Source organism: Mytilus californianus, unplaced genomic scaffold, assembly GCF_021869535.1.
Source record: "Mytilus californianus isolate M0D057914Y unplaced genomic scaffold, xbMytCali1.0.p SCAF_8, whole genome shotgun sequence".
Classification (NCBI taxonomy): Eukaryota; Metazoa; Mollusca; class Bivalvia; order Mytilida; family Mytilidae; genus Mytilus; species Mytilus californianus.
This window is the reverse complement of record NW_026262734.1, coordinates 70242369-70267530: the sequence shown is the minus strand read 5'-3', so window position 1 is coordinate 70267530 and position 25162 is coordinate 70242369. Positions and strand designations below refer to the sequence as shown.

Below are 25162 nucleotides of genomic sequence, written 5' to 3'. Positions count from 1 at the left end.
ATCAACACATCCATTGTAACTTTTAAAGCCAGTTAAATCCTTTTTTGTTGAAAGAACGTCCGATATCATAAAAATTCATTATCAAAACATAACAAAAACACAAGTAAAGAACGTTTAAGTATTCAATATAAATCAAAACACAAAGGTTATTCCTGATTAGTTTTTCGAATTATTTTATTTAGGCTTTGAGACCCTTTGGTGACCCCACAGTTTAAATGTCTATAATAAATACGTCGTGAGTTGTGGGCGTTACAGACGAACGTTCACCTAATCTGACCCAGTCAATGGGATATTTTAGCGCGCCAATCAATGGTCTCGGCTACACTGTTTTGCACATGATTCTACCAATATGCAACTTTCAGACAGATATTCCATCAAGTTTTATTTCACTTGGAACACCTGTTAAAAGACGACCAATTTGATTTTTCGGGGTGAGGGAGTTGCAAGAGGATTATTTTGCTGTCGGAATATCTATTTCCAGCTATGGCTAGTACAGCTTATTTTTTCAGTACACATTCATTCCCTCCATTTTCTTGGGCAGAATATTTCCCGTTCTTAACAGGCCTGAATATTCATTTTCACACCCATTCCCTAACCACCCCTCCCCAAAAGAGGATTAAATTGTCGTCTCCTTAAAGAGACAATAAAACTTCTATTGATCTTAATCGGATAATTAATTTCCAATGGTATATGTACATGTCTATTATCAGGATCAGCCTTTATTTCCTATTTTTTGCTTTTGAAAAAATTCTTTTTAAATGCATGCTTTAAAATCCTTTAATCAAATTTTTCTTTTATTTGAGTAAAACATTGTAAAATGCATACAAAATGATACATTAAAGCGTGAAGAAAAAATGTGCAAATAGAATAAAGTCTACAGATTCAGAGATTATGAAAACAAGAAAATTAGGTCAAAAACTTATCTGCCATGTTCATTCATTACTTTAATTGATTATTATACACAATTACTTTATTTTAACAAACATTAAATCAGTAATTAATTAAGTCTTTCCATCTTTCAAAAACATCAGAATTATCATAATATCAGACAGTTAATTGTCTGCAGCCTAAGTGCAGGTGTGGATTAACTAGCTGAATAGTAAACAAACGATGAAATTACAGGGAAGTGACTTGACGTAGGATAGCATTTGTCTGTTGTTATTCGCTATGGCAATGATGGATAGTTTAGCCGTTGAGAGAAGAATTGTTGTGATTGCTGTGGACGATAGCGACCATTCGGAGTTTGCATTTAACTGTGAGTAAGATCATTTATATAGATGCACTATACTACTATAAGATAAACGGACAAGTAGTTGGTAGTTTATAATGAAAAATCTTTTACTTATACCTTTAGGACAAGGTGTATTGTGGTACAAATATTGTTATTATACATATATTGTAACATTAATTCTTTTATTTCAAAGGACTTAAAAGACAATAAACAAATAGTAAAACTATATTTAAATAAATAAATCTTCGTTAAAACTTCGTCTAATGAAAAAAACACAAACGTTATTTTACGTACTTTTTCGGGTACTAATGAACAAGAGTTTGAAAACAAGTTACTTCTTCATTAATTAGCTGATTTTTTAGATATATTGGTAGTGTCGTTAAATGTTTAACAAAGATGACATTACTTAACATACTAGCATTTTACTGCAGTTTTCGTCTCTTAACAAAATGTTAAGACTATGTCGTAAGTCTACAATTTATAAAAGATTATGTATTTTTACAGTGTAAAAGGGTATGTACGTCGAGCAGTCATTTTACCTGTGCTTCTTTATGAAATACGATTGATAATTCAAAAAAATGTCACAAGATTTACATAGCATCATTTTCATTCATCTGCAGCAATTGTAGTTTTTGACAATCAAACCACTCTTAAGACATGATCTAAACGAGAAACTATTCTCCCATTCACTAAACAGCATTCATATATCAATTACTATGGAAAAACAAAGCAATTAAAGGTTTCTTTTCTATGTAGTTACCCGTCCCTTCATTTAGTTAGTTTCTATGTTTTTTTAAACATCTTAACCACTGAAAACAACAGTATAGAATGACTCATTTATAATATGTATATAATTTTTTTTCAAAGTCATCTATAAGAAAAAGGATGCGGGGTCCATCCAGTTCACAATATCAGTATGTGCACAGCAAAAACACACTCTATCACTGACTTTAAATTGAATGGATATATTGTGTGTATGCTTTGCTTAAATGTTTTATTAGTCACTAATTTTATAACTTTTTCATTACTTTTTATTGTATTATAGGGCCAGCTGTCCTCAGTGTTTTTTAAGTGATAAGAGCAAATTCTAATTTTCTTTGGTCGCTTGAATAAGGACTCTTAATTTGAGATAAGGGTTTTATGTTACATCTGTTTTGTAGAAAATAATATTCTCGTTTATTATTCGTGAAGCTGTGAACTGTCTTTCTGAATTTATAAATAATAAAGAAAAGTGCTCTTCCTTAAAAATCGCTTTTGTTAACTCTTTAATAAATAAATCTTCATAAACAGTAATCGTCAGTTTGAAAACAATATTTGTCCTGCGTTTTAAAAAGAATAAGAAGATTAAGATTCTATGGATTTAAATTAAACCGTCATATTTGGTTTATCGGAGACATGCTACATATGGTATGGTATTGATCTTTAAAATTTTAATGCATGATTCTTCCAGTGGATTCTTCGCAAAACTTTTGTTCCAGTCGTACACTATGGAAATTATTTTTACAAAAAAAATGTGTCGTGCGCGAAGAAATTATGTGGCATACATTTATTTATGTTACCCATTGTTGCAAACCGTAGTTGTGTTATTTTCCTTTCGGGTGTTTTTTTTTTAATTTTTTTTTGTAGTTTTATTGTAAATCATGTAGATACTTCTAAGTAGACAAATTAAGCTTGGATTTATACAGACAGTCAAGTTTTAAACAATATACACACAATGCTTCGAAGCAATACTTACACTAGATGTACGATGTTATTTTTGTACTGTGTTATCTTTGGCACTAAGAGAGATAGCATTAATCATATTGCGCTATAACTGTCTTCGAAATTTGTGAACGTTTTATCAGTTTTTACAGAAGATAGCATGATATGGCTACAAATTATCATATTTTGTCGTTAATTTTCCACGACCTGACAGACTTTCATTTTTATTTCAATTAATACATTATTCAAAAGCTGCAGTCAGGGCGTATACATATAATATATATATATATATATATATATGCAATTATGAATAACGCTTTTTTTTCCACAATTGTGTATATTATCTTTATCAATGAATGATAGCATTGAATGACCTGTTACTCTTGTTAAGAGGAGCCGTCGTCATCTGTAACACAGATCTTATCGATCAATTAAATCATGATGGTGTTCGTAAAACAATCTTTTAGTCTTAGATACATGATTTTTTATTAGTTGTTTTTGGCTTTGAACTAGCGGTCAGTAACTGCGAGTACTCTCAGATCTGTACTTTGTATCTTTTTCGTTGTGAGGGATATGTAAATTCCCTGCCACTCCCGGTCTGTGTTTTTGTTAATTGTTTTTCTGCTTTGTATCGAACTGATGAGTTAAGCCCTTTTCAACTGATTTTTATACGACCGCAAAAAAATTTTTGTGGTCGTATAGTGGTATGACGTTGGCGTCGTCGTCGTCGTCGTCGTCGTCGTCGTCTGGCGTCGTCCGGCGTCGTCGTCGTCGTCCGAAGACACATTGGTTTTCGCACTCTAACTTTAGTTTAAGTGAATGGATCTCTATGAAATTTTACCACAAGGTTCAATACCACAAAAGGAAGGTTGGGATTGATTTTGGGGGTTATGGTACCAACAGTAAAGGAATAAGGGGTCAAAAAGGGGCCAAAAATAAGCATTTTTGTAACTTCCAGACATAACTTGTGTGTTAGTGTATGGATCTCTCTGACATTGTACCACAAGGTTCCATATCACAAAAGGAATGCTGGGATTGATTTTGGGGGTAATTGCCTCAAAATTTTAGGAATTAGGGGCCAAAAAAGGGGCAAAAAACAAGCATTTTTCTAGTTTCATGACAATAACTTGTGTGTAAGTGTATGGATCTTTCTGAAATTGTACTACAAGGTTCCATCTCACAAAGGGAAAGCTGGAATTGAGTTTGGGGGTAATTGCCGAAACGTTTAGGAATTGGGGGCCAAAAAGGGGCCAAAAATAAGCATTTTTCTAGTTTCCAGACAATAACTTGTGTTCAAGTGTATGGATCTCTCTGAAATTGTACTGCAAGGTACCATACCACAAAGGGAAGGCTGGGATTGATGATGGGGGTAATTGCCTCAATATTTTAGGAATTAGGGGCCAAAAAGGGGCAAAAAACAAGCATTTTTCTAGTTTCAGGAAATAACTTGTGTGTAAGTGTATGGATCTTTCTGAAATTGTACTACAAGGTTCCATATCACAAAGGAAAAGCTGGGTTTGAGTTTGGGGGTAATTGCCCTAAACGTTTAGGAATTTGGGGCCAAAAAGGGGCCAAAAAACACATTTTTCTAGTTTCCTGACAATAACTTGTGTTCAAGTGTATGGATCTCTCTGAAATTGTACTGCAAGGTACCATACCACAAAGGGAAGGCTGGGATTGAGTTTGGGGGTGATGAATCATAAGGGGGTTCAACAAATTCGGGAGGGGGGGGGGATTTTTTTTCTTTCCTTTTTATACGACCGCAAAAAATTTTTGCGGTCGTATATTGGTATGACGTTGGCGTCGTCGTCGTTGTCGTCGTCGTCGTCGTCCGAAGACACATTGGTTTTCGCACTCTAACTTTAGTTTAAGTGAATGGATCTTGATGAAATTTTACCATAAGGTTCAATACCACAAAAGGAAGGTTGGGATTGATTTTGGGGGTTATGGTACCAACAGTTAAGGAATTAGGGGCCAAAAATAAGCATTTTTGTATATTCCAGACATAACTTGTGTGTTAGTGTATGGATCTCTCTGACATTGTACCACAAGGTTCCATATCACACAGGGAATGCTGGGATTGATTTTGGGGGTAATTGCCTCAAAATATTAGGAATTAGGGGCCAAAAAAGGGGCAAAAAACAAGCATTTTTCTAGTTTCATGACAATAACTTATGTGTAAGTGTATGGATCTTTCTGAAATTGTACTACAAGGTTCCATATCACAAAGGGAAAGCTGGAATTGAGTTTGGGGGTAATTGCCCAAACATTTAGGAATAAGGGGCCAAAAAGGGGCCAAAAATAAGCATTTTTCTAGTTTCCAGACAATAACTTGTGTTCAAGTGTATGGATCTCTCTGAAATTGTACCACAAGGTTCCATATCACACAGGGAATGCTGGGATTGATTTTGGGGGTAATTGCCTCTAAATATTAGGAATTAGGGGCCACAAAAGGGGCAAAAAACAAGCATTTTTCTAGTTTCATGATAATAACTTGTGTGTAAGTGTATGGATCTTTATGAAATTGTACTACAAGGTTCCATATCACAAAGGGAAAGCTGGAATTGAGTTTGGGGGTAATTGCCAAAAACGTTTAGGAATAAGGGGCCAAAAAGGGGCCAAAAATAAGCATTTTTCTAGTTTCCAGACAATTACTTGTGTTCAAGTGTATGGATCTCTCTGAAATTGTACTGCAAGGTACCATACCACAAAGGGAAGGCTGGGATTGAGTTTGGGGTGATGAATCATAAGGGGGTTCAAAAAATTGGGGGGGGGATTTTTTTTTTTTTTTCTTTTAAAATTTTCCACATTAAGTTGGTTATTTCTGTTTTATATTTAAAAGCAAATAATAATGATATGGTAGGAGATACACACCAAACAGGATGTGTAAATTATTATATAATAAGTATTGTGCAATAGCAAGAAATTTTCAATTGCACAGTATTGCACAATAGCAAGAAATCTTCAATTGCACAGTATTGCGCAATAGCAAGAAATCTTCAATTGCACAGTATTGTGCAATAGCAAGAAATATCCAATAGCACAATATTGCGCAATAGCAAGAAATTGTCAATTGTACAGTATTGCGCAATAGCAAGAAATATTCAATTGCACAGTATTGTGCAAAAGAAGATACTTCGTATAAATTGCTTATTTCTTGACCAATTTCAATGGGGTTTTATTCTTGAATTCTTGGGGTTCTTTAATATGCCGATTCTAACTGTGTATTAAGTTTTTGGATTTTGGGCCCCGTTTTTAAATTGATCCACATTGAGGTCCAAAGGGTCCAAAATTAAACTTTGTTTGATTTCATCAAAAATTGAATTATTGGGGTTCTTTGATATGCCGAATCTAACCGTGTATTTAGATTCTTAATTTTTGGTTCCGTTTTCAAATTGGTCTACATTAAGGTCCAAAGGGTCCAAAATTAAACTTAGTTTGATTTTAACAAAAATTGAATTCTTAGGGTTCTTTGATATGCTGAATCTAAACATGTATTTAGATTTTTGATTATGGGCCCAGTTTTCAAGTTGGTCCAAATCGGGGCCCAAAATTAAACTTTGTTTGATTTCAACAAAAATTGAATATATGGGATTCTTTGATATGCTGAATCTAACCATGTATTTAGATTTTTGATTTTTGGGCCCCATTATCAACTTTGTCCACATTGAGGTCAAAAGGGTCCAAAATTAAACTTTGTTTGATTTCATCAAAAATTGAATTCTTGGGGTTCTTTGATATGCTGAATCTAACCATGTATTTAGATTTTGGATATTGGACCATAATAGGTGAATGTCAAATTTAAAATTTTTAAGTTCTTAGACCACATTCATTCTGTGTCAGAAACCTATGCTGTGTCAAATATTTAATCACAATCCGAATTCAGAGCTGTATCAAGCTTGAATGTTGTGTCCATACTTGCCCCAACTGTTCAGGGTTCGACCTCTGCGGTCGTATCAAGCTGCGCCCTGCGGAGCATTTTATTATCGTTTGTTATTATATTGTACTGTTACACCACTGTCCCAGGTTAGGGGAGGGTTTGGCGCCAGCAAACATGTTTAACCCCGCCACATTCTATATGTGCTTGTCCTAAGGCAGGAGACTGTAATTGAGTGGTCGTCGTTTTTTGCTGTTTCTCATATATGTTTTTCGATATTGTTTTGCATAGTATGTTCTTGTGTTGTGCCGTTACACCACTGTCCCAGGCTAAGGGAGGGTTGGGGCCTTCAATCATGTTTTACTCCGCCATATTCTTTATGTGCCTGTCCCAAGTCAGGAGCCTGTAGTTCAGTGATTGTCGTTGGTTCATATCTGTCATATTTGTTTTTCGTAAATTATTTTTTATACTTAGTAAATCGGTCCTTTAGTTTTCTCAACTGAAATGTTTCACATTTTTCATGTCGGGAACTTTTATAGTGGACTATACGGTATGGGTTTTTCTCATTGTTGAAGGCCAAACGGTTGCCTATTTTTGCTTATATCTACATTATTTGAACTTTGGTGGATAGTTGTCTCATTGACAATCATACCACAGCTCCTTATTTTCATATTAGAGATATCTACATCTTTACCATTTAGAACCTGGTTCAATATCTTTCTTGTTAGCAGCAACCCTTAATCAAGAAAATAAATAAAGAAAACGTAAGCCCTAGTGTATCGTTTCAACTGGGAGATATATACTCCAGATGCAGATGCAGCTGGAATTTTGCTACACATAAATGGAAAGTTCACAATGGAAAATCATCGCTTTCGCCGCAAAATTAAGTTATCAACCGACGTCACAGTCAAATTTTAGATGTAAATTAATATATGAAACAAACTTAACCGCATCTGTGGTATTCATTTTTTCAAGTTCACTAAGAGAGATGCGTTCAACTTAGTCACAAAACTTTGAAATGGATTATTTAGTGAAAGGAAATCATCTACATCAGAATATGAAGTGAAAGGTTCACAGTGGTTGCCAACATCTTGTTTAAAATTTCGTTTACATTTACGTCTATTCTAGTGCCCTGAATTATCTGTTAACACGTGTTTAAGCTACATGCCTTAATTATTTACAATTTTCTCTCAATTTATTATACAGTGTTCACTTTATAAAATTTCGTGAAATCATCAAGTTTTGTAAAATATTTAATCGATGACACCCACACAGTGGGAAATCTGGTATTACCACCCCTTTAAACGCCATAAACTTGATCTGTTCAGTGTTTATTTCGTTTTAGGCAAGGACGCTTTTAGTTATAAATTTACAAGAAAACGTTCTGGTAAATAGTAACAATAAAAATTATATGAAATAAAAACAAAATTTCCATTTATTGATATCATTTCCCTCCTAAAAAAGTAAACGACGAGTAAAGCAGGTTATAGGATCTCTGTATAAAATTGGTTTAAAATGTTGCTATACGAATAAATTGCTGGAGTACCAACTTCACTTTATGATTCTACTGACTGTATGCTTCAATGTACACGCCAATTATCCGTATATGTAATACACATTGTATGCAGGTAGATCATAGAAGGTAGGGAAAAAATTCCATATAAATCGATTTATTTGCTGCAAAGATTAACAATTTTGAAATTAAGTTAATTAGCAAATTCATCGGACCATATCCCGATGTAAACATTGAATGTGAAAAGATCGAGAAGACCACATTGACATGTTCATATAAACTCATCATCGATACAAGGATTCAAATTTTGTACGCCAGACGCGCGTTTCGTCTACAAAAGACTCATCAGTGACGCTCAAATCAAAAAAGTTAAAAAGTCCTAATAAAATACGACGTTGAAGAGCATTGAGAGAAATTGAGACGACCTTTTCTTTAAATTGTATAAAAAAAAAAAAATGAAAATCTTTAAACGGATAACATTTATAAAATATTTATCTTTAATTTTTGAATCTGCTCAGACATGACTTTTAAATTGTTATATTCACGTAAAGACACTATTTCTATATTGAAAGGTCAAGTGACAAAAGCAGATCGGTGTACTCGAAAACTTAGATATGAAGAATAGGTATATTTTGGGAAAGTGTAACATGCTAAGGACTATGTGGAACACTCCGAAAATTGGTGATCTGAAATATCTTCAGATTTTGTATGTTTATGATTTTTTTCCAATGTGAATATGCCGCCAAAATTTACATTATTTTAAATTTCAATTTCACATACCTCTAATGCAATTATCTCGATAGATCATGAACAAAAAACATTGTATGCATGTACATTTCTAATAATACAGTTCACCAAATAATAAAAATGTACGATTGTTGTTTAGAAATAACTGTTGATCAGTATCGTCACCGGCATTGTTTTACTAGTACTATTGATTTTCTCTAACTTTGTATAAGAAGATTGACTTTTCTATTAGTCTTTGTCAACGATTTTGCCACTGCACAACACATTTCTAATTAGTATTATATGATTTTGACATCATTTCAAGTTGCACTTATGTAATTATCAACATTTAGTGTTTAAGCTTAGGACAATTTCCTGTGTTACTATCCTGGGCAACGACCATTCATTTGCTGTGATGTTTCTCAGAAAAAACATTTTTTTCGACTTCAAGAAATGACAAACTTTTTCAATATAATACAGGAACAAGATATTTTTTGTTTGGAAAGTCAATATGTATTGTTTTATTATTATTCTCTAATATTTTGGTACGTCTGACGTGTGCTTCGTTTACATAAGACTCATCAGTGGCGCTCGAAAGGCCAAATCAAAGACGCAGTTGAAGAACACAGAAGTATTAACAGTCTTACATCCAAACCCTTCAGAGTGAAAATTTCATATCTTCTCTCAATTATAAAATGGTTAATTTAAGCTGTAAATCTGTCATCTGATGCTGATAAAGTGACAGGTAATATACTTAACAAACAGATGTTTAAAACAAAAAACTGAGTTGAGATGATAATACACAATGTGTCCAGTTTCTGATATTACCATTCCAGGACAGGAACAATGAAATTAACTAAAATTTTGATTATTTTAACATTTCTTTAACTAATCATGGAAATTAAATATTAAAAAGTATGAAGGAAAGTTTGTGATGTTATATTTCCCTACACATTAAAAAAAATTGAAATTTTTATTTGTCTTCCTATAATTTTTAATTTGTATTACATGTTTACATTTGTAATTAACTAAATATTCACATTTGTATTTACTATTAATTCATTCATGTAACAATTACCACCAATTATCAAGGAAACTAAACATGTGGTATTCATCAACTAAAAAACTTATAATTGGAGTGACAAATTTATTTGAAATTTTTATGTTTTCTAAGTGGTGTTGGTGATAAGCTGATTTTCCATCCAACATCATTTTGATGCAAATTCTTGGGCATAGTTGTAGGTCTGTTTAGTTATGGTTCACTTTCGCTCCAAAATCTGTGGGCCTATTTTCGTTAGTGTTCAGCTGTTCAGCTAGTAAACTGCATTGCGTGAACCGTTTCTATCAATATTAAAAACGTTCACACCATTATCTTTAATCAGAAGGTTTGGCCAGATATTATAGGAATAATTTACATTTATATTCTTTTTAGTATTTTTATCTCCTGAGTGCTTTAATCTGATCGTATGTTTATCTCATTTCAGAAGATCAGATAGACTGATGATTTAGTTTAATCATTCACCTTTAGAAAACTACCAGATAACTTGGCATTAACACATCATTTTTTACTTTTTTTGATTTTTTTATCTTGTTAGTAGGAACATCTATACAGAAATTTTATAAGCGAATTGATCTAACGAAAAAGACTTCTATATAACTGAAAATTAATGTAAATATTTGATTGGTATTTTAAGTTCTGCATGCATTGTCTACATATTATTAATTCTGTTTTAATCTGGTGAGTGGTAGAGGTGCGTCTATAATTGTGCCATTAATAATTTTATATGTACATTTAAGTATTTGCACCAAACAAATTAAACTCCATACAAAAATTCTCACCGTAAAAAATTAGTGTATGAATGTATGAATTGTAATGATACCGTTAACCCTCGTTTTTCCTTTTTATTGTTAGGCTGCTGTCACATTGACGGTAAATCGAACATTATTTTATTCATGTCATAATAATAAATAACGTTTTGCTTGAACTTGTGTACTTCAAGCCACCTCCTAGTGGTAATTAGTCTAATATCTTATAAGAGTAAAAGAAAAGTAGACTGTTGTCTAGACTTTGTGTGTCTGAAAGCTTTATACTTGTAGACAATATTCTATTGTTGACAAGGTGATTACCTTGAGATATCTTTTTCGTTGGATTGCTGTCTCATTGACATTTATCCCACATTTTCTTTTATTTGTAGCACAAAATAGTGTACCCCATAAAATGTTGTCCTCCACACAACATTTCATACAAAATATTGTCCACAGGTACAGACAATATTTTCTATTATTATATGACTATAAAAATTTTCTTTTCTCATCAGCTAAAAATGTCAGGAATCTTCTTTGATAAAACGTTATATTCACCGCGGGAAATATCACGCGAGGTTTTTATAAGATTTGGAACAACTAACGTGTACCTATAAATAGTTTTTTCAAAGACAACGTCAATAAGATAGCCTTATTACGTCATGCACATTCTCATTATTCTTTTTTTCGATGTTATTTTTTTTTTAATAAATCTTTTTGAATATTTCAACTTATAAAAGTTTAGCAACTGTAAAGCAGTATAAAAGGAGCCGTTAAATATCACTTATTTCACTTTTATACTAAATATTATATACTATATGCTTTACAGTTGCTTCACTTTTATAAGTTGGAATATTCAATAAAATTTATTATTTCATTATACAATTATTGACTTTTGATATCAGTTGATACAATGATTATTCAACCTCATAGATAAGATAATCACCCTCGGCCGATGCCCTCGGTGAATATCGTATCTCTGTTTTTGATAAATCATTACATCAACCTCATCAAAAGTCAATAATTGTATAATGAAATAAAGTCCAGAACAATATTTCGTTATGAAAAAGTGTCCTTCTCTGTGAAATTTTGTCAAGTTCTTCGGGACAATATTTCACTGTAAAATACTGTCCCTGACAATACTTCCTACTCAAAGTATGTCTTATCTGAGGAATCCTACGTCATGAAATTGTGAGAATGATTCTGGAATATTTGAAATATTGTTTTTGAAAAGTACGTGTATAACCATGAAATGCGGCATCATATTATTATCATCCTCAGTACACACGCATGAAGTTTGCACTTTTCTAAATTATGACAGAAAATATTTTGTAAGGCAAGTATTTTATATACTAGTACATGTATCAAACTATATTAAGGTAATTTCAAATTTGCATTCATATATGAAGGGTCAAACATGTTACCGTAGTATACTGTTTGAATATTAATGAATAAAGTACTGACAATCACATATAATATATATAAAAATAAGGAGATGTTTGTTTTTTTCAATGAAATAAAACCTTTAAATATTGTCATTGTCCAAAATATTCATTTGTATAACCTACCTCTAACGAGACAAAATCTCATTATTATTAATCTATGAAATATTGTCTAAAAAAGACCAAATTTAATATGGAATTTTGTCGTTCCTTGGACATAGATGGGGACAACATTTAATGTACATAATCATGAGATATTGTTTTGGGGACAATATTTTGCTTTACATATTCACAGTATTTGCATTATCATGATCATTGAAACATTTGTTGTAAGTTATTTATGAGCACCATAAAAGGATACTTTTTTAATCGTTGATTTTTGAATTTTCGAGTGCAGCTCGAAAGATCTGTTTATTATTTGATTGCATAACCATATTAATTAAATAGAAAAGTAATCAATATCTAATAAACAAATTAAAGCAATGTATTAAAGTACTTACAAAAACAGAAATATCATTGAGTTCATATTAGTCTTTGTATATCATATATAATATGAATAATTTATGATCATTATGACAGTTTCAATTAATCAAATTAGACAATTATATTCCGGTATTTAATTGTTTCTTGGAATTCTACGAAACCACTTCTATCTTGCAAAAATGAAAACACTTTAAATCTTGTACGGATGTATCTACGCTAATGTTTGTTTTTAGTTTAAACATATTTTATTTGTTCAAGTACAAATTGGATAAGACACAAGTCAAACAGACTTATGAAGTCTTCTCCATTCAACATTTATAGCAATATAATACAAAATATATGTATGAGCATGCATGTATAGAATGGTATATCTATTTAATATATATATATATATATATATATATATGGATTTATGTCAAATGTTTGTGTCGTTAATGGGCTAAGTTTTTTTTAATTTCATTTCTGAAAAGGAAACTCTATACAAAAAATTATTAGAAAGGGGAAGATTTTTTGTTTCTTGTAGTAATTATTTTCCTTTTTTGGACGTTTATGTTCATTTGGTCCCTTCTAAAGGTGTGTATATTTCCCAACTCGTTCGCTATGCCTGTATCTTTTGTAGCGTTTTAGATATTAAATAATGTATTCAGTGTATGTATTATTGGTCAATCATTATAGGTAAGGGATTTCGTTACCATACAATACTTAATTTGTTAACTGTTACTAACTTCTTTCATAGATACAAAGGTTTGGTTTGAAAGTTTGACTATTGCTGTAGAAACCGTATTAGTAACGTGTTATCATGGCACATCCTAATTTGTACGGTAATGTTGTCTACAGAGCCGGTAAATTTAGACACAACCCATGTAAACTTATTGATCGTTTGAAAAAAAAACTTATTCTTCAATTCAACGGTTTATAGTAAGATCTTTTAATATTGTCTTTAACGGTGTTTTTGATAAATTACACCATTACTAAAGAGTAAATATGTACAGTACAATGAACACTTACGGTTCTATATCCTGTCAATATTTATATTTTGGAATTGCACAAGGCTTAGGGATTGCTTTTCTCAGAATGTTTATAATGTCTTTACACTGAAGAAGTTCTATGTGTACTAATTGATATTTTAGTCTGGGAAAACATATACATGCTTTATTTATTAGTTGAAATTAGCTCTGAACTAGCTTTCAGTAACTGAATGTTCTTAGATCGGTATTTTGTGGGTTTTTTGTATCGTTTTGTTAGAGTTTTCTTTCTTTTTGTGCTCCGATCTGATGAGTCAAGTCCTTTCCAAATGATTTTTGGCATTTTGTTCATACTTTCTGTGAGGGTTGAGCGCTTACAAACATGTTTACCTGCTACATTATTTTCGTGCCTGTTATAAATCAAGAGCCTGTAATTCAGTGGTTGTTATTAGTTGTTGTCTGTCGTTTTTATTTTTATTTTATTTTTTTTTAGATTAAATCAGGCCGTAAGTTTACTATTTTGAATTATTCACAATTTGTTATGTCTGAATTTTTTATTAGCTTAGTATTCGGTGTGGGTTTTAAGCATTGTTGAAGTTCGTACGGTGACCTATATCTGTTAACATCCTCGTCCTTTGGTCTCTGGTAGATAGTTGTTATATTGACAATCATAGCACATCTCCGTATTTTCATATATAAGCAAAATGTTTTCACAAAGACTGAATGGTAATTATTGACGTTTGCAGTAGCTTTTGTTTCGGTATAGGTGTCAAATTAAATAGTACCCTTTGAATGTAAATTTTCAACTGAAATTTATGTGCATGTAACCGTGATACAACTTGACTATAACTACAACTTGACAGTTTGGGTTTTCTATTTATCCCCAGAGATTTCTGTTTGGCATTTCCCCGTAGCTTGACCTGGCATTTGTAAATTTTCAGTTTATATATCTTGAAACTTATGTGCCATTCACTCTGACAGAATTTACCTTAGACTGGTTTAGGTGTTTTGCTATTCACGTTAGGGAGGAGTGAAGGGAATGTCTTCGTTTCGAGTGTGCATGGTGAAGGTTATACGTGATGCCGATGTCGGGCGCCATAAATTTTCTTCCCTTAAGTATTTCTTGGAATATTTTGGGTAATAAAGTAAGCAACGGTTAAAATAAGTGAGTGTTATGAAATCAAATAATTTCGATTCTTTTCATGTTATAGATAAACTAACATGCAAACAGATTACAGGTTAATCTTGTTTTATTTCAAAAATTACAGTTATAAGCAATTAACGGCATAATGTATTTTATGGAGTGGAGTGTTGGAGTGGAGTGTTGGAGTGAACGTTTGGAGTGAAATTTTTGGAGTGAGATTTTGGAGTGAAATTTTTGGAGTGAGATTTTAGAGTGAAATTTTGTGTCAAATATTTAATTGCAATCCAAATTCAGACCTGTATCAAGCGCAAATATTGTGTCCATTTTTGCCCCAACTGTTCAGGGTTGGACCTCTGCGGTCGTATCCAGCTGTGCTCGGCGAAGCAATTTATTAGTTATTGCCCTTGTACCTTTGATAGATAAAATACATGTATGTGCAATGCGAGGGACATTGGAACTATGTTCTTTTATTTTTATGACGCTCAACGAAAAATGTTATGGTATGACTGATCCTTTTCAAATATACAAAATAAAAGGTCAGATCAATTATGGGGGTCCAAGTCCCTACCGGTCCGAATTTGGGGGCCACAAAGAAGGACAAATATAAAGTTTCTAAAAAGAAATGTTGATATATTCATTCGAAAGGTTTTGACTTGTTAGATCCAAAAAATGATAATATTAGGGATCCCAGCCCTGCCATGTAAAAAATGTGGGTCTAAAAAAGACTGAAGTATGTCCAGCACATTACTAAGTTAAGCACAATACTGCGTCCACACTTGCTCAACATAACTTGTTCAACTTTACATTCTTCCGATACTGCGGTTCTATCATGCAGTGCCCGCAGTAGCCCCTGAGTTAAAGTATAACTTGACTTCGAAAATTAAGAAATGGTTTCTAGAAAAAAAAGCATAGAAAGTCGCCACATGATTTACTTTTAAAAAGGTATGACTTCAATTCATACTTCAGCCTTAAGTCGAATTGTCAAAAAACTCTAAGAACATGCAGAGCACATACCTTCACTTATACCAAGATTCGAAATGCAGCATGTTATTGTACACGACGAAATTAAAGACCAATTGAATGAAGGACACAAAGAAATGCTGGATCAGTACAGCATTAAATACTGACATTTTTTACAATCCTTTTATGTGTGTAGACAAACATTGATAGCAAACAAATTTTAACATCCTATCATAGTTTTTCTTTTAGGTGCTACATCAAAAGTTAAATGTAGGATTAAAAAGAAATTGGAACCTGACCCAAGCAACTACAAAAAAGTTAATCGCCAGAGCGCTGATTTATAAATAAATGTAATAGGTGATTGGAAGGCACTTTATTTTGCATAAAACTAGCAATGATAGGTCCACAGATTTGTTTGTGCCGAATGTTACAATTTCATGCAATTGAAAAAAATCTGCCAGGAACCCCCCAACCCCATTATTGTATCCGAAATTGAAATTTTGATGTAAATCCTTAATAGTAAAATGTCTTGATATATTTCCTCAATGAAAATCTCGAACATAAGATTGTAATTGCAGTTCTTCTATTATTCTTGTGTTCTATTTTACTTCAAAATTTCACTCCAAAATCTCACTCCAAAAATTTCACTCCAAAATCTTACTCCAAAATTTTCACTCCAAAATCTCACTCCAAAAATTTCACTCCAAAAGTTCACTCCAATACTCCACTCCAACACTCCACTCCATAATATACATTATGCCGCAATTAACATATGAAAAGGAAGTTCTGGTTAACTTAGAATCTGAGATACACGTGCAACTACTTAATAAAAGCTGTTTTACACGCAAAACAAATAGTTGGAAATTAAACAAATAAGATGAATTGGCAGTAATACATATACTAAAAACGTTTTTGATGAATCGCGAATATTTGTTCTCATATTCTCTTTACACTTGTATGACGGTTTCAATCACATTAAATACAAATTTCTCCATTTTACCTCCCAGGATAAACTTCAGATTCATTTTAAGCTGTCTCTAAAACATATTTGTCGAAAAAATTTCCCATAGTTAATTGGTCTAAGTTTACAGGTTGACATATGGTTACAGGTATAATTATACACCAGACTCAAGCTGGCAGCCACTTTTAGCAGCCAATCAAGATAGCAGCCACTTTTTTCCAGCAGCCAATTTTGATGATATGTCTAAAAACCAAAAAACGATATAAGACTCAAACGTTCCAAAAATCTCAAAATCTTAGTTAAATATAATTTAACAGCGGAATTCGACAATTTCACAGCTTGTGGTGATTCTCAAAAGATTTCAGTCCGTTTTAAATACCAATAATGATAGCAGCCACTTATTTTCGGAGGACACTGTTTGTTTAATAAAAAATTGTACAATTTAAAAAAAAAAATTTCGTTCTTTTTCTCGTTTTTTTGATTCCTTATGATTGAGAGGTACAGAAACAATGTAGGAATAGAAAATAAAAAAAATCAAAGAACAACTAATATTGTTTATAATGGATTTTAGTAAGATACGAGAAATCGTGATATATAGATTCCATGAACTGAATAAAAAAGATGCAATGTAAGAGAGAAAAATTACATACAAGCTGTCCATACACTCGGCATCCTCAAACATCCAGTATTTCAATTGACACCATTTTCAATATCAATTTCTGTATATATAAAATGAAAACAATTCGATATACATGTAATGTTAATCTTTTTTTGAATGTGAACAAGTATTTTCTATAAAAATCCTACGTGGACTATTTTATACGGCATGCGACATTACTTATTTATTAATCTAAAACTGAAATTTTCCTTATCAAATTTGCCATTACAAATAATTGACATATAATTAAAACTGTGGTGGCCAGACGGGCCATAAAAATATTTAAGTAGCCTGGGTCAATACCGTTGAAATGAGCTAGGTCTGGTTCGGAACTTTGCCGTAGGGATATGCCGAGGAGTACCGAATGTGTTGTTTGTATTGAAAATACGTTATGGGACAACTTTGAACCGCTGTGGTGGCCAGACGGGCACGGATCCCAGAAAAATATTTAAGTGGCGAATAGCCTGTGTCAATACCTTTGAATTGAGCTAGGTCTGGTTCGGAACTTTGCCGTAGGGATATGCCGAGGAGTACCGAATATGTGGTTTGTATGGAAAATACGTAGTGGGACAACTTTGAACCACTTAAATATTTTTAAAAAGAACGAAAAAAAGGTTTTAAATTGTACAATTTTTAATTAAACAAACAGTGTCCTCCGGAAAAAAGTGGCTGCTATCATTATTGGTATTTAAAACAGACTGAAATCTTTTGAGAATCACCGCAAGCTGTGAAATTGTCGAATTCCGCTGTTAAATTATATTTAACTAAGATTTTGAGATTTTTGGAACGTTTGAGTCTTATATTGTTTTTTAGCCCACCTGGCCTAAAAGGCCAAGTGAGCTTTTCTCATCACTTGGCGTCCGTCGTCCGTCGTCGTCCGTCGTCGTCGTTAACTTTTACAAAAATCTTCTCCTCTGAAACTACTGGACCAAATTCAACCAAACTTGGCCACAATCATTATTGGGGTATCTTGTTTCAAAAATGTGTCCGATGACCCGGCACGCTAAACAATATTGCCGCCATGGCTAAAAATAGAACATAGGGGTAAAATGTAGATTTTGGCTTATATCTCTGAAACCAAAGCATTTAGAGCCAATCTGACATGATATGACATTGTTCATCAGGTCAAGATCTATCTGCCCTGAAATTTTCAGACAAATCGGACAACCCGTTGTTGGGTTGCTGCCCCTGAATTGGTAATTTTAAGAAAATTTTGCAGTTTTTGGTTATTATCTTCACTATAATTAAATATAGAAATAAACTGTAAACAGCAGTAATGTACAGCAAAGTAAGATCTTCAAATAAGTCAACATAACCAAAGTGGTCAATTGACCTTTAAGGAGTTATTGCCCTTTATAGTAAATTTTTAACAATTTTTTGTAAATATTTGTAATCTTTTACAAAAATCTTCTCCTCTGAAACTACTGAGACAAATTTAACCAAACTTGGCCACAATCGTCATTAGGATACTTTTAAAAATGTGTCCGATGACCCCGCCTACCAACCAACATGGCCCGCATGGCTAAAAATAGAATATAGGGTAAAATGCAAGTTTTGTCTATTAATTTTTGAACCGTTATAAATACTGAAAATCTGAAAGGAGCAAAAATGTTCAGAATAATGAGCTCTACCAATTGTCCATATACGTCAAAACTGTTAGACAAATTTTTATAGGAGTTATTGCCCATAAATGACAAATTTTACCATTTTTTTTTTTCATTTTTGCCTATTATCATGAAAACTATGATATTTAAAGAGAAACATTTTTTTTCCGTTATGCTTTATATGATTTAAATTACAATAAATAAATAAACACTTTTAATCACAAAAATGATCAGCAAGGCAAGATCTATTCAAAAGTCAAATTTTGCCGATATAGTTAGTAGACTGTCACTCTTCATAGGAGTGATTGTCCTTAATTGAGGATTTGTTTACCCTCTTTTGTGTTTTGAGCAAAAACTAAAGAAGATAGAGAGAAACTAAACAGACTAAAAGATCAGTAATACAAGATCAACAAAATAGAGATTTTTGTCATGAAGTCTATTCTCGTCTACAATGTTGGAGAGTGTCCTTTGTTTGATATGCACATAGACCAATTTGAGCGAAACAGGCTCTTTAGAGCCTCTAGTTTGGTTTTTAAATATATCATCAAAATTGGCTGCTGGAAAAAAGTGGCTGCTATCTTGATTGGCTGCTAAAAGTGGCTGCCAGCTTGCGTCTGGTGTATAATTATTGTTGTTGAACGTTCGCTGACCTCTTGACTATTTGTCCTTTTGACTTTTCATGTTAATGGGTTGCTGTCTCGCTGATCTATAACACACATTTCGTTTACTCACATTTAGAATAATTATTTTCCATCAAAATTCCATTTACTAAAAAATATTTTGCGTGTCACAAGAAATTCCTAAATCAAATTCAATTACAAAAACAAATATTCTGTTCAGAAGGTGTCGAAGTTATTTCTGTTTCATGTCAGCTTTAGAGAATCTGTGGACATACTCCTGATGTTTGTGTTGGTTATATAAAGTTGACTTTGTACAGGATATTGATTTTATGTCAGAAAAAATAAAACTAACGATGGAAGGATTTAAATCAACTCCTTCGTATCGCTTTTAATGATTTTATGAATTTCCATTGGGAAATGTTGACTGTGATGTGAAAATGTAAACATAATTGGGAGAATTTAGTCTGGGAAAACTATGATTTATTTATTTGCTGTTATTGGCTTTAAACTACATTCAGTAACCGCGAGTACTCTTATATCGTTGCTTTGTGTCTATTGTTTTTATGTTAGTTAGATATTTTGTGCTTCATTTTTGCACTACGGGATGATTCTAGAAAGCGCCATAAACTGTGTTTGATGTGATGAATCTTTATTTTAAGTGATAAAAACTACACTTTGTTGTAGACTGTCTATTTAATATTTAATATTACAATAAATGTACAGAAATAAGATAATTGGTCATTGTACCATTCTATGAAACATATAATATGATGACTTTTTTATCTGACCACAGAAACAATCATATTTTCACCTGAATAAATGTAGCAAATAGAAAAACCCTACCATATAAAATGTAATAATGTTTCTATTGACATATATTTAACAATAACATCAAGAAATAGCTTTTCTAAAAAGCTAGCCGTCTCATAGCTGATGAAATTTGAAAATATTGTTCCATGCAGAATAGCATTGTATAGTGAATTACAAAAAATAAACGGCAAATACTAATTTTGAGATTTTCCAATTTCTTTTTGGGGGGAATCACATGCACTTGTCTCGGTTTTTTTCCATGTATACCTTCATATAACATTAAGGTATATATGACATTTTTTTTCAGAGACAAATATCTGTGGGGGAATGTATAAATACCGAAAAAAGGGAGATAATTACTCAATCATCTGCGTTTGTATCTTTTTATCGATTATTTTGGGGGTTTTTTTCAAAAAGATATGTTATTCATTTACTTCTTCCTAGATCAGTTGTTTATTTCTTTGTGTTAGAAAAGTATGGCCACCTCCGCCTGTATCTGTTTCATTCATAGTAGGTCTCGATAAGTGTATAGAGTGTAAAACGTAGTAAAATTTAAACATTTAAGAACACAAAAATATTGTTCAAAAAATTTCTCACATCTTTTGAAAATGATCCTTAAAACTTATATTGAACAATCTTTTATCTGTCTTTTGTCATTCAAAACTAATTAAAACGAGAAGTGTCGAGATCTAGAAAAACTTAGCTTGAGCATTGACTCAATAAAGTTAATGTACTGGTCCCTGGTCACGAAAGTCCCGATTAATCAACTCATCAACGTTTAAAGGCAATAGGAAAAGGAGTAAGTTGGACATAGTATGTGTATACGTGATTTTAAATTACTCTAGAAAACTTCCATTTTCAATTAATCCAACGCCAATGTTCAGTATTTTCGTCATTTAAATGTATATATGTATAAAGTGACAGAATAGTCAACATGATGACGGTGGTCACTATCCGGTAGAAGAAGAAGTATATTTATTTTCTTTCTCTTTTTCGTATATCATGTTTAGTATAAATAGTCAGTAAATCTCAAAAACAAGTATATGACGTTTGTTGTTGACTCTGTTCATTGTTTTCAGTTATATATAATATTAATTCATTTTTTGCCATAATTTGTTTTAACATTTATTCACAACTATTCTATATCTAGCTAGACTTGGGAGGGTTAAAAGCTAAAAAAAAATATTGTAATGATACAATATGTCCATTGTAGAAGACTTTATAACTTGTAAGAGGCATTCACTGTTTGAACTTTAGAAGTAAGCAGTTTTGTGTGTCGAGTAATTGGGTGGCTGTCTTAATTATTTATGTATACTTCACATCTCCTTTAAATCATACATAGAAATTAAAATATGTTAACATGCACAAACAATTGTTTTTATAAGTCTGAGAGTCGTTTATTCTTCTTATTATTTCCCCCTCGTCTTATGTTTTTCACATTCTGTTATCTTGCCACGGTAAGATAGCTAGGCATCATCTAGCCCAGCACAAACCCTCCTCTAAATTATCCCCGCATTAATCAATATTATTCGAAAATAGATGATTTGGTTATATCCGTTTTTCAATTTAATTGTTACCTTCGGATTATCTTACTAAGTATCAATATGTATGACCGAGGAAAATGCATGTGCGGTGTGTCCTACTAGGCTTTCGTATTCATTTCAACTAAAATTACTCTAATCATTCATAACAATGAGCGACTGAATAAAATGTGGAATGATCACATGTGCGTTTTTATACATTACAAAATTGCAGTAGTTTCGGCTATATATAGAATAATGTTCCTGTGTACCGATATGCATGATTGATCACAATGCAACTTTAATAACTAAAATAAAGAGTTCAAACCCGACACTCTACGGGATTGAAGGATAGTTACTAGGTTTCGAATTGCTCCAACCAAACTACAGACTTTTACTATGATCGGGTCAGTAATATCTTGCAATCAGGTAGTAAGAAAGCATTCAGTCCGACGACTGTACATCGTTCAACTTAAAAGAGCGTCTCCGAGGAGACTAACGAGGAGACGGTAATAATCGCAGAACTTCTCCAGTGATAATACAAACAAATTATGAATACATATCACGGTCGTGGGAGACATTGCTGTCAGGATATATTGACACTAGCACAGTTTAACCGTAAAATATAAAAAAAGTTATATAATCAAGACTAAAGTTAAATGGTAAGAAAGGAAATTTTAAATGATTACATTTATTGTACAGTTATGTATTCAGTTTTACTTCCGGATGATTAGCATTTGCTTGTTAAGTTATGAATATATGCAAAACCGTACAACTGATCCTTTTCATTTAGTATACGATCATGAAACGCGGTTGTCATACAGAACAATGGAGGGATTTTTGCAATTTTCTTTTCATTTTTCACTTCTTGAATGAAAAAAAGTGTTAATTGTTTCAGCTTAATGAATATTGTCAAAATAACTCAACATTAATAATGATAAAGTTAATTTTTCCTATGTTTTATATTGTTTATTTCGCCTGTTTTTAACAGAACGTTTATTTTATCCTCAATGACACTTTAATATGACAATAAAACTGATAATACTAAAGATAAATAATCTCAAATTATAAAGATGCTTTTTTCAATTTTTTAAAATAAGAGCAGTTATGTTTTGGGAATGAACTTTTACAAGGTAACCTTGATGATATCAATACATCATGAACCGGCCGTTAATACAATGGTACATGATTTATCCTTTATCTCCGTATGCATTATAATTAAAACAGGAACGGACAGGGAATTACAAAGATTTTCGCCCTATAGAATATGAAGGGCGAAAACGCGAAATGGCCTTAACCGTTCACCATAGGTTTTACTATTACTTGATGACATTTTGTCTTTTCATTATATGGATTTGACACTACTTAATGATGTTTTGATATAACTCAATATGTTTTTTTTATATTACTCAATATGGTTTCGTAATGACTTGATGGGTTTGTCATTACTAAATATGATTTCAACATTGTTTAATGTGGTTGTGTCATCAGGCAATGTGGTTTTAACATTACTTGATGTGAATGTGGGTTAACGTTTCATTGCATGATGTGGTTTTGTTATTAAGTAATGCTGATTTGTCTATTCTTTATATGGCTTTAACATTACATAATGATGTTTCAAAATTTGACGATTTTGCACTACATGATGTGCTCATTCCAGTATTAGATGTGGTTTTGTCATTCTTTGATGTGGTTATCACATCACTGGATGAGGTAAAACCACGTGACCATTTTTGAAAAATATTTTCTATTTTCAAACCGATTTCGACGTCGTTTGTTTTATGTGCCTCGGATGAGTGTGGCTATCCATCGTTTAAAATAAAGTTCGAGTCACTTTTCATGTAAAATTTCGAGTCATGCTTCGAGTTCGAGTAAGAATTCAAGCCATAATTAGATTTAAAGTTCGACGTAGAGTTGAGTTTCGAGTTACAATTCGAGTTACAGCACATAGACTTGATTGTGTAGGTAAAGGTAGTATCTTTGGTTTGCTTGCTTGCTAGCTGAACCATGAAATCATTATTAGCTAAGTTACTACCTTCCTTTGGGCGGAGTCAATAGCAGAGAACCAATCAAAAGTAGGGACAGTGTATAAACATACTAGTGAAACAAGTTTTACAAGTCAGTTTAAAAATAGGTTTTTAATCTAAATTTAAAATCTAGTTATAAATTAACAGAGTGGGGCCCTTTATAGCTTGCTGTTCGGTGTGAGCCAAGGCTCCGTGTTGAAGACCGTACTTTGACCTATAATGGTTTACTTTTATAAATTTTGACTTAGATGGAGAGTTGTCTCATTGGCAATCATACCACATCTTCTTATATCTATTAATTGATTGAAATGATATTGACAAATCAAACACACCTAAACATGCTTGTGAATTAGCTTATAATTGATACAAGATCTTAAATTTAGCCTCGGAATGAAAATCTATTTTTAAACTGACATGATAAAACAGGTTTCACAGTGTTTATACATGTACACTGTCCCTACTTTTGATTAGTTCTCTGTTTAACTATTGACTCCACCCAAAGGAAGGTGGTACCTTAGCTAATAATGATTTCATGGTTCAGCTAGCCAGCAATCAAACCAAAGATACTACATTTACCTACACACTCAAGTCTAGTTGCTGTAATTTGAGTCACATTTAAAGGTAGAGTTTGTTGTTTATGCAGTATAGATTTTATTGTAGCTAAAGTTATATTTCACATATAAGTATTCATTGGGGAAGGATCAGTACTCAAAAGGAAAACTAGTTTAGTAACCCTGCAACATGTAAATATGGATGTCGCGTTAGGCTTCAGAATTTCGACTTCAGCCATGATGTTAGTTTATCGTTGATAATGAATAACGAGTTATCCTGTAAATATTGAACTTATTTGAACTACTAAGCTAGAAGTTAAAGCACTGACCTGATCTAAAACGCACATTTTTAAATATTACGTTGACAAATTTAAGAAATTATTAAGAAAACTAGGGTTTAAATTCTAGCAGGCAAAGTTGACAGATGAAGGTACCATTTTTTCTGCAATAAACTGTTGTTGTCCGTTTCTTTAAAAAAAGTATATAGTTTTTAGTGACTTCTGGGTAAGACTAATAATGTTACTAAAATGATAATATAATAGATGTCATCACGGGATAAGATAATT

At 32.3% G+C, this 25162-nt stretch overlaps 1 protein-coding gene across 1 annotated transcript in view; it reads left to right on the top strand.

The window, feature by feature from the left end:
* The first annotated feature begins 1066 nt into the window (after positions 1-1066).
* The window catches only part of LOC127712181 (universal stress protein in QAH/OAS sulfhydrylase 3'region-like), a 34963-nt gene continuing 10867 nt past the window's right edge, over positions 1067-25162 (top strand). Inside the window, exon 1 of the mRNA XM_052218485.1 lies at positions 1067-1255. Coding sequence (XP_052074445.1) covers positions 1168-1255 — 88 coding nt within the window. The 5' untranslated portion in view covers positions 1067-1167. The remainder of the gene's footprint in view (positions 1256-25162) is intronic.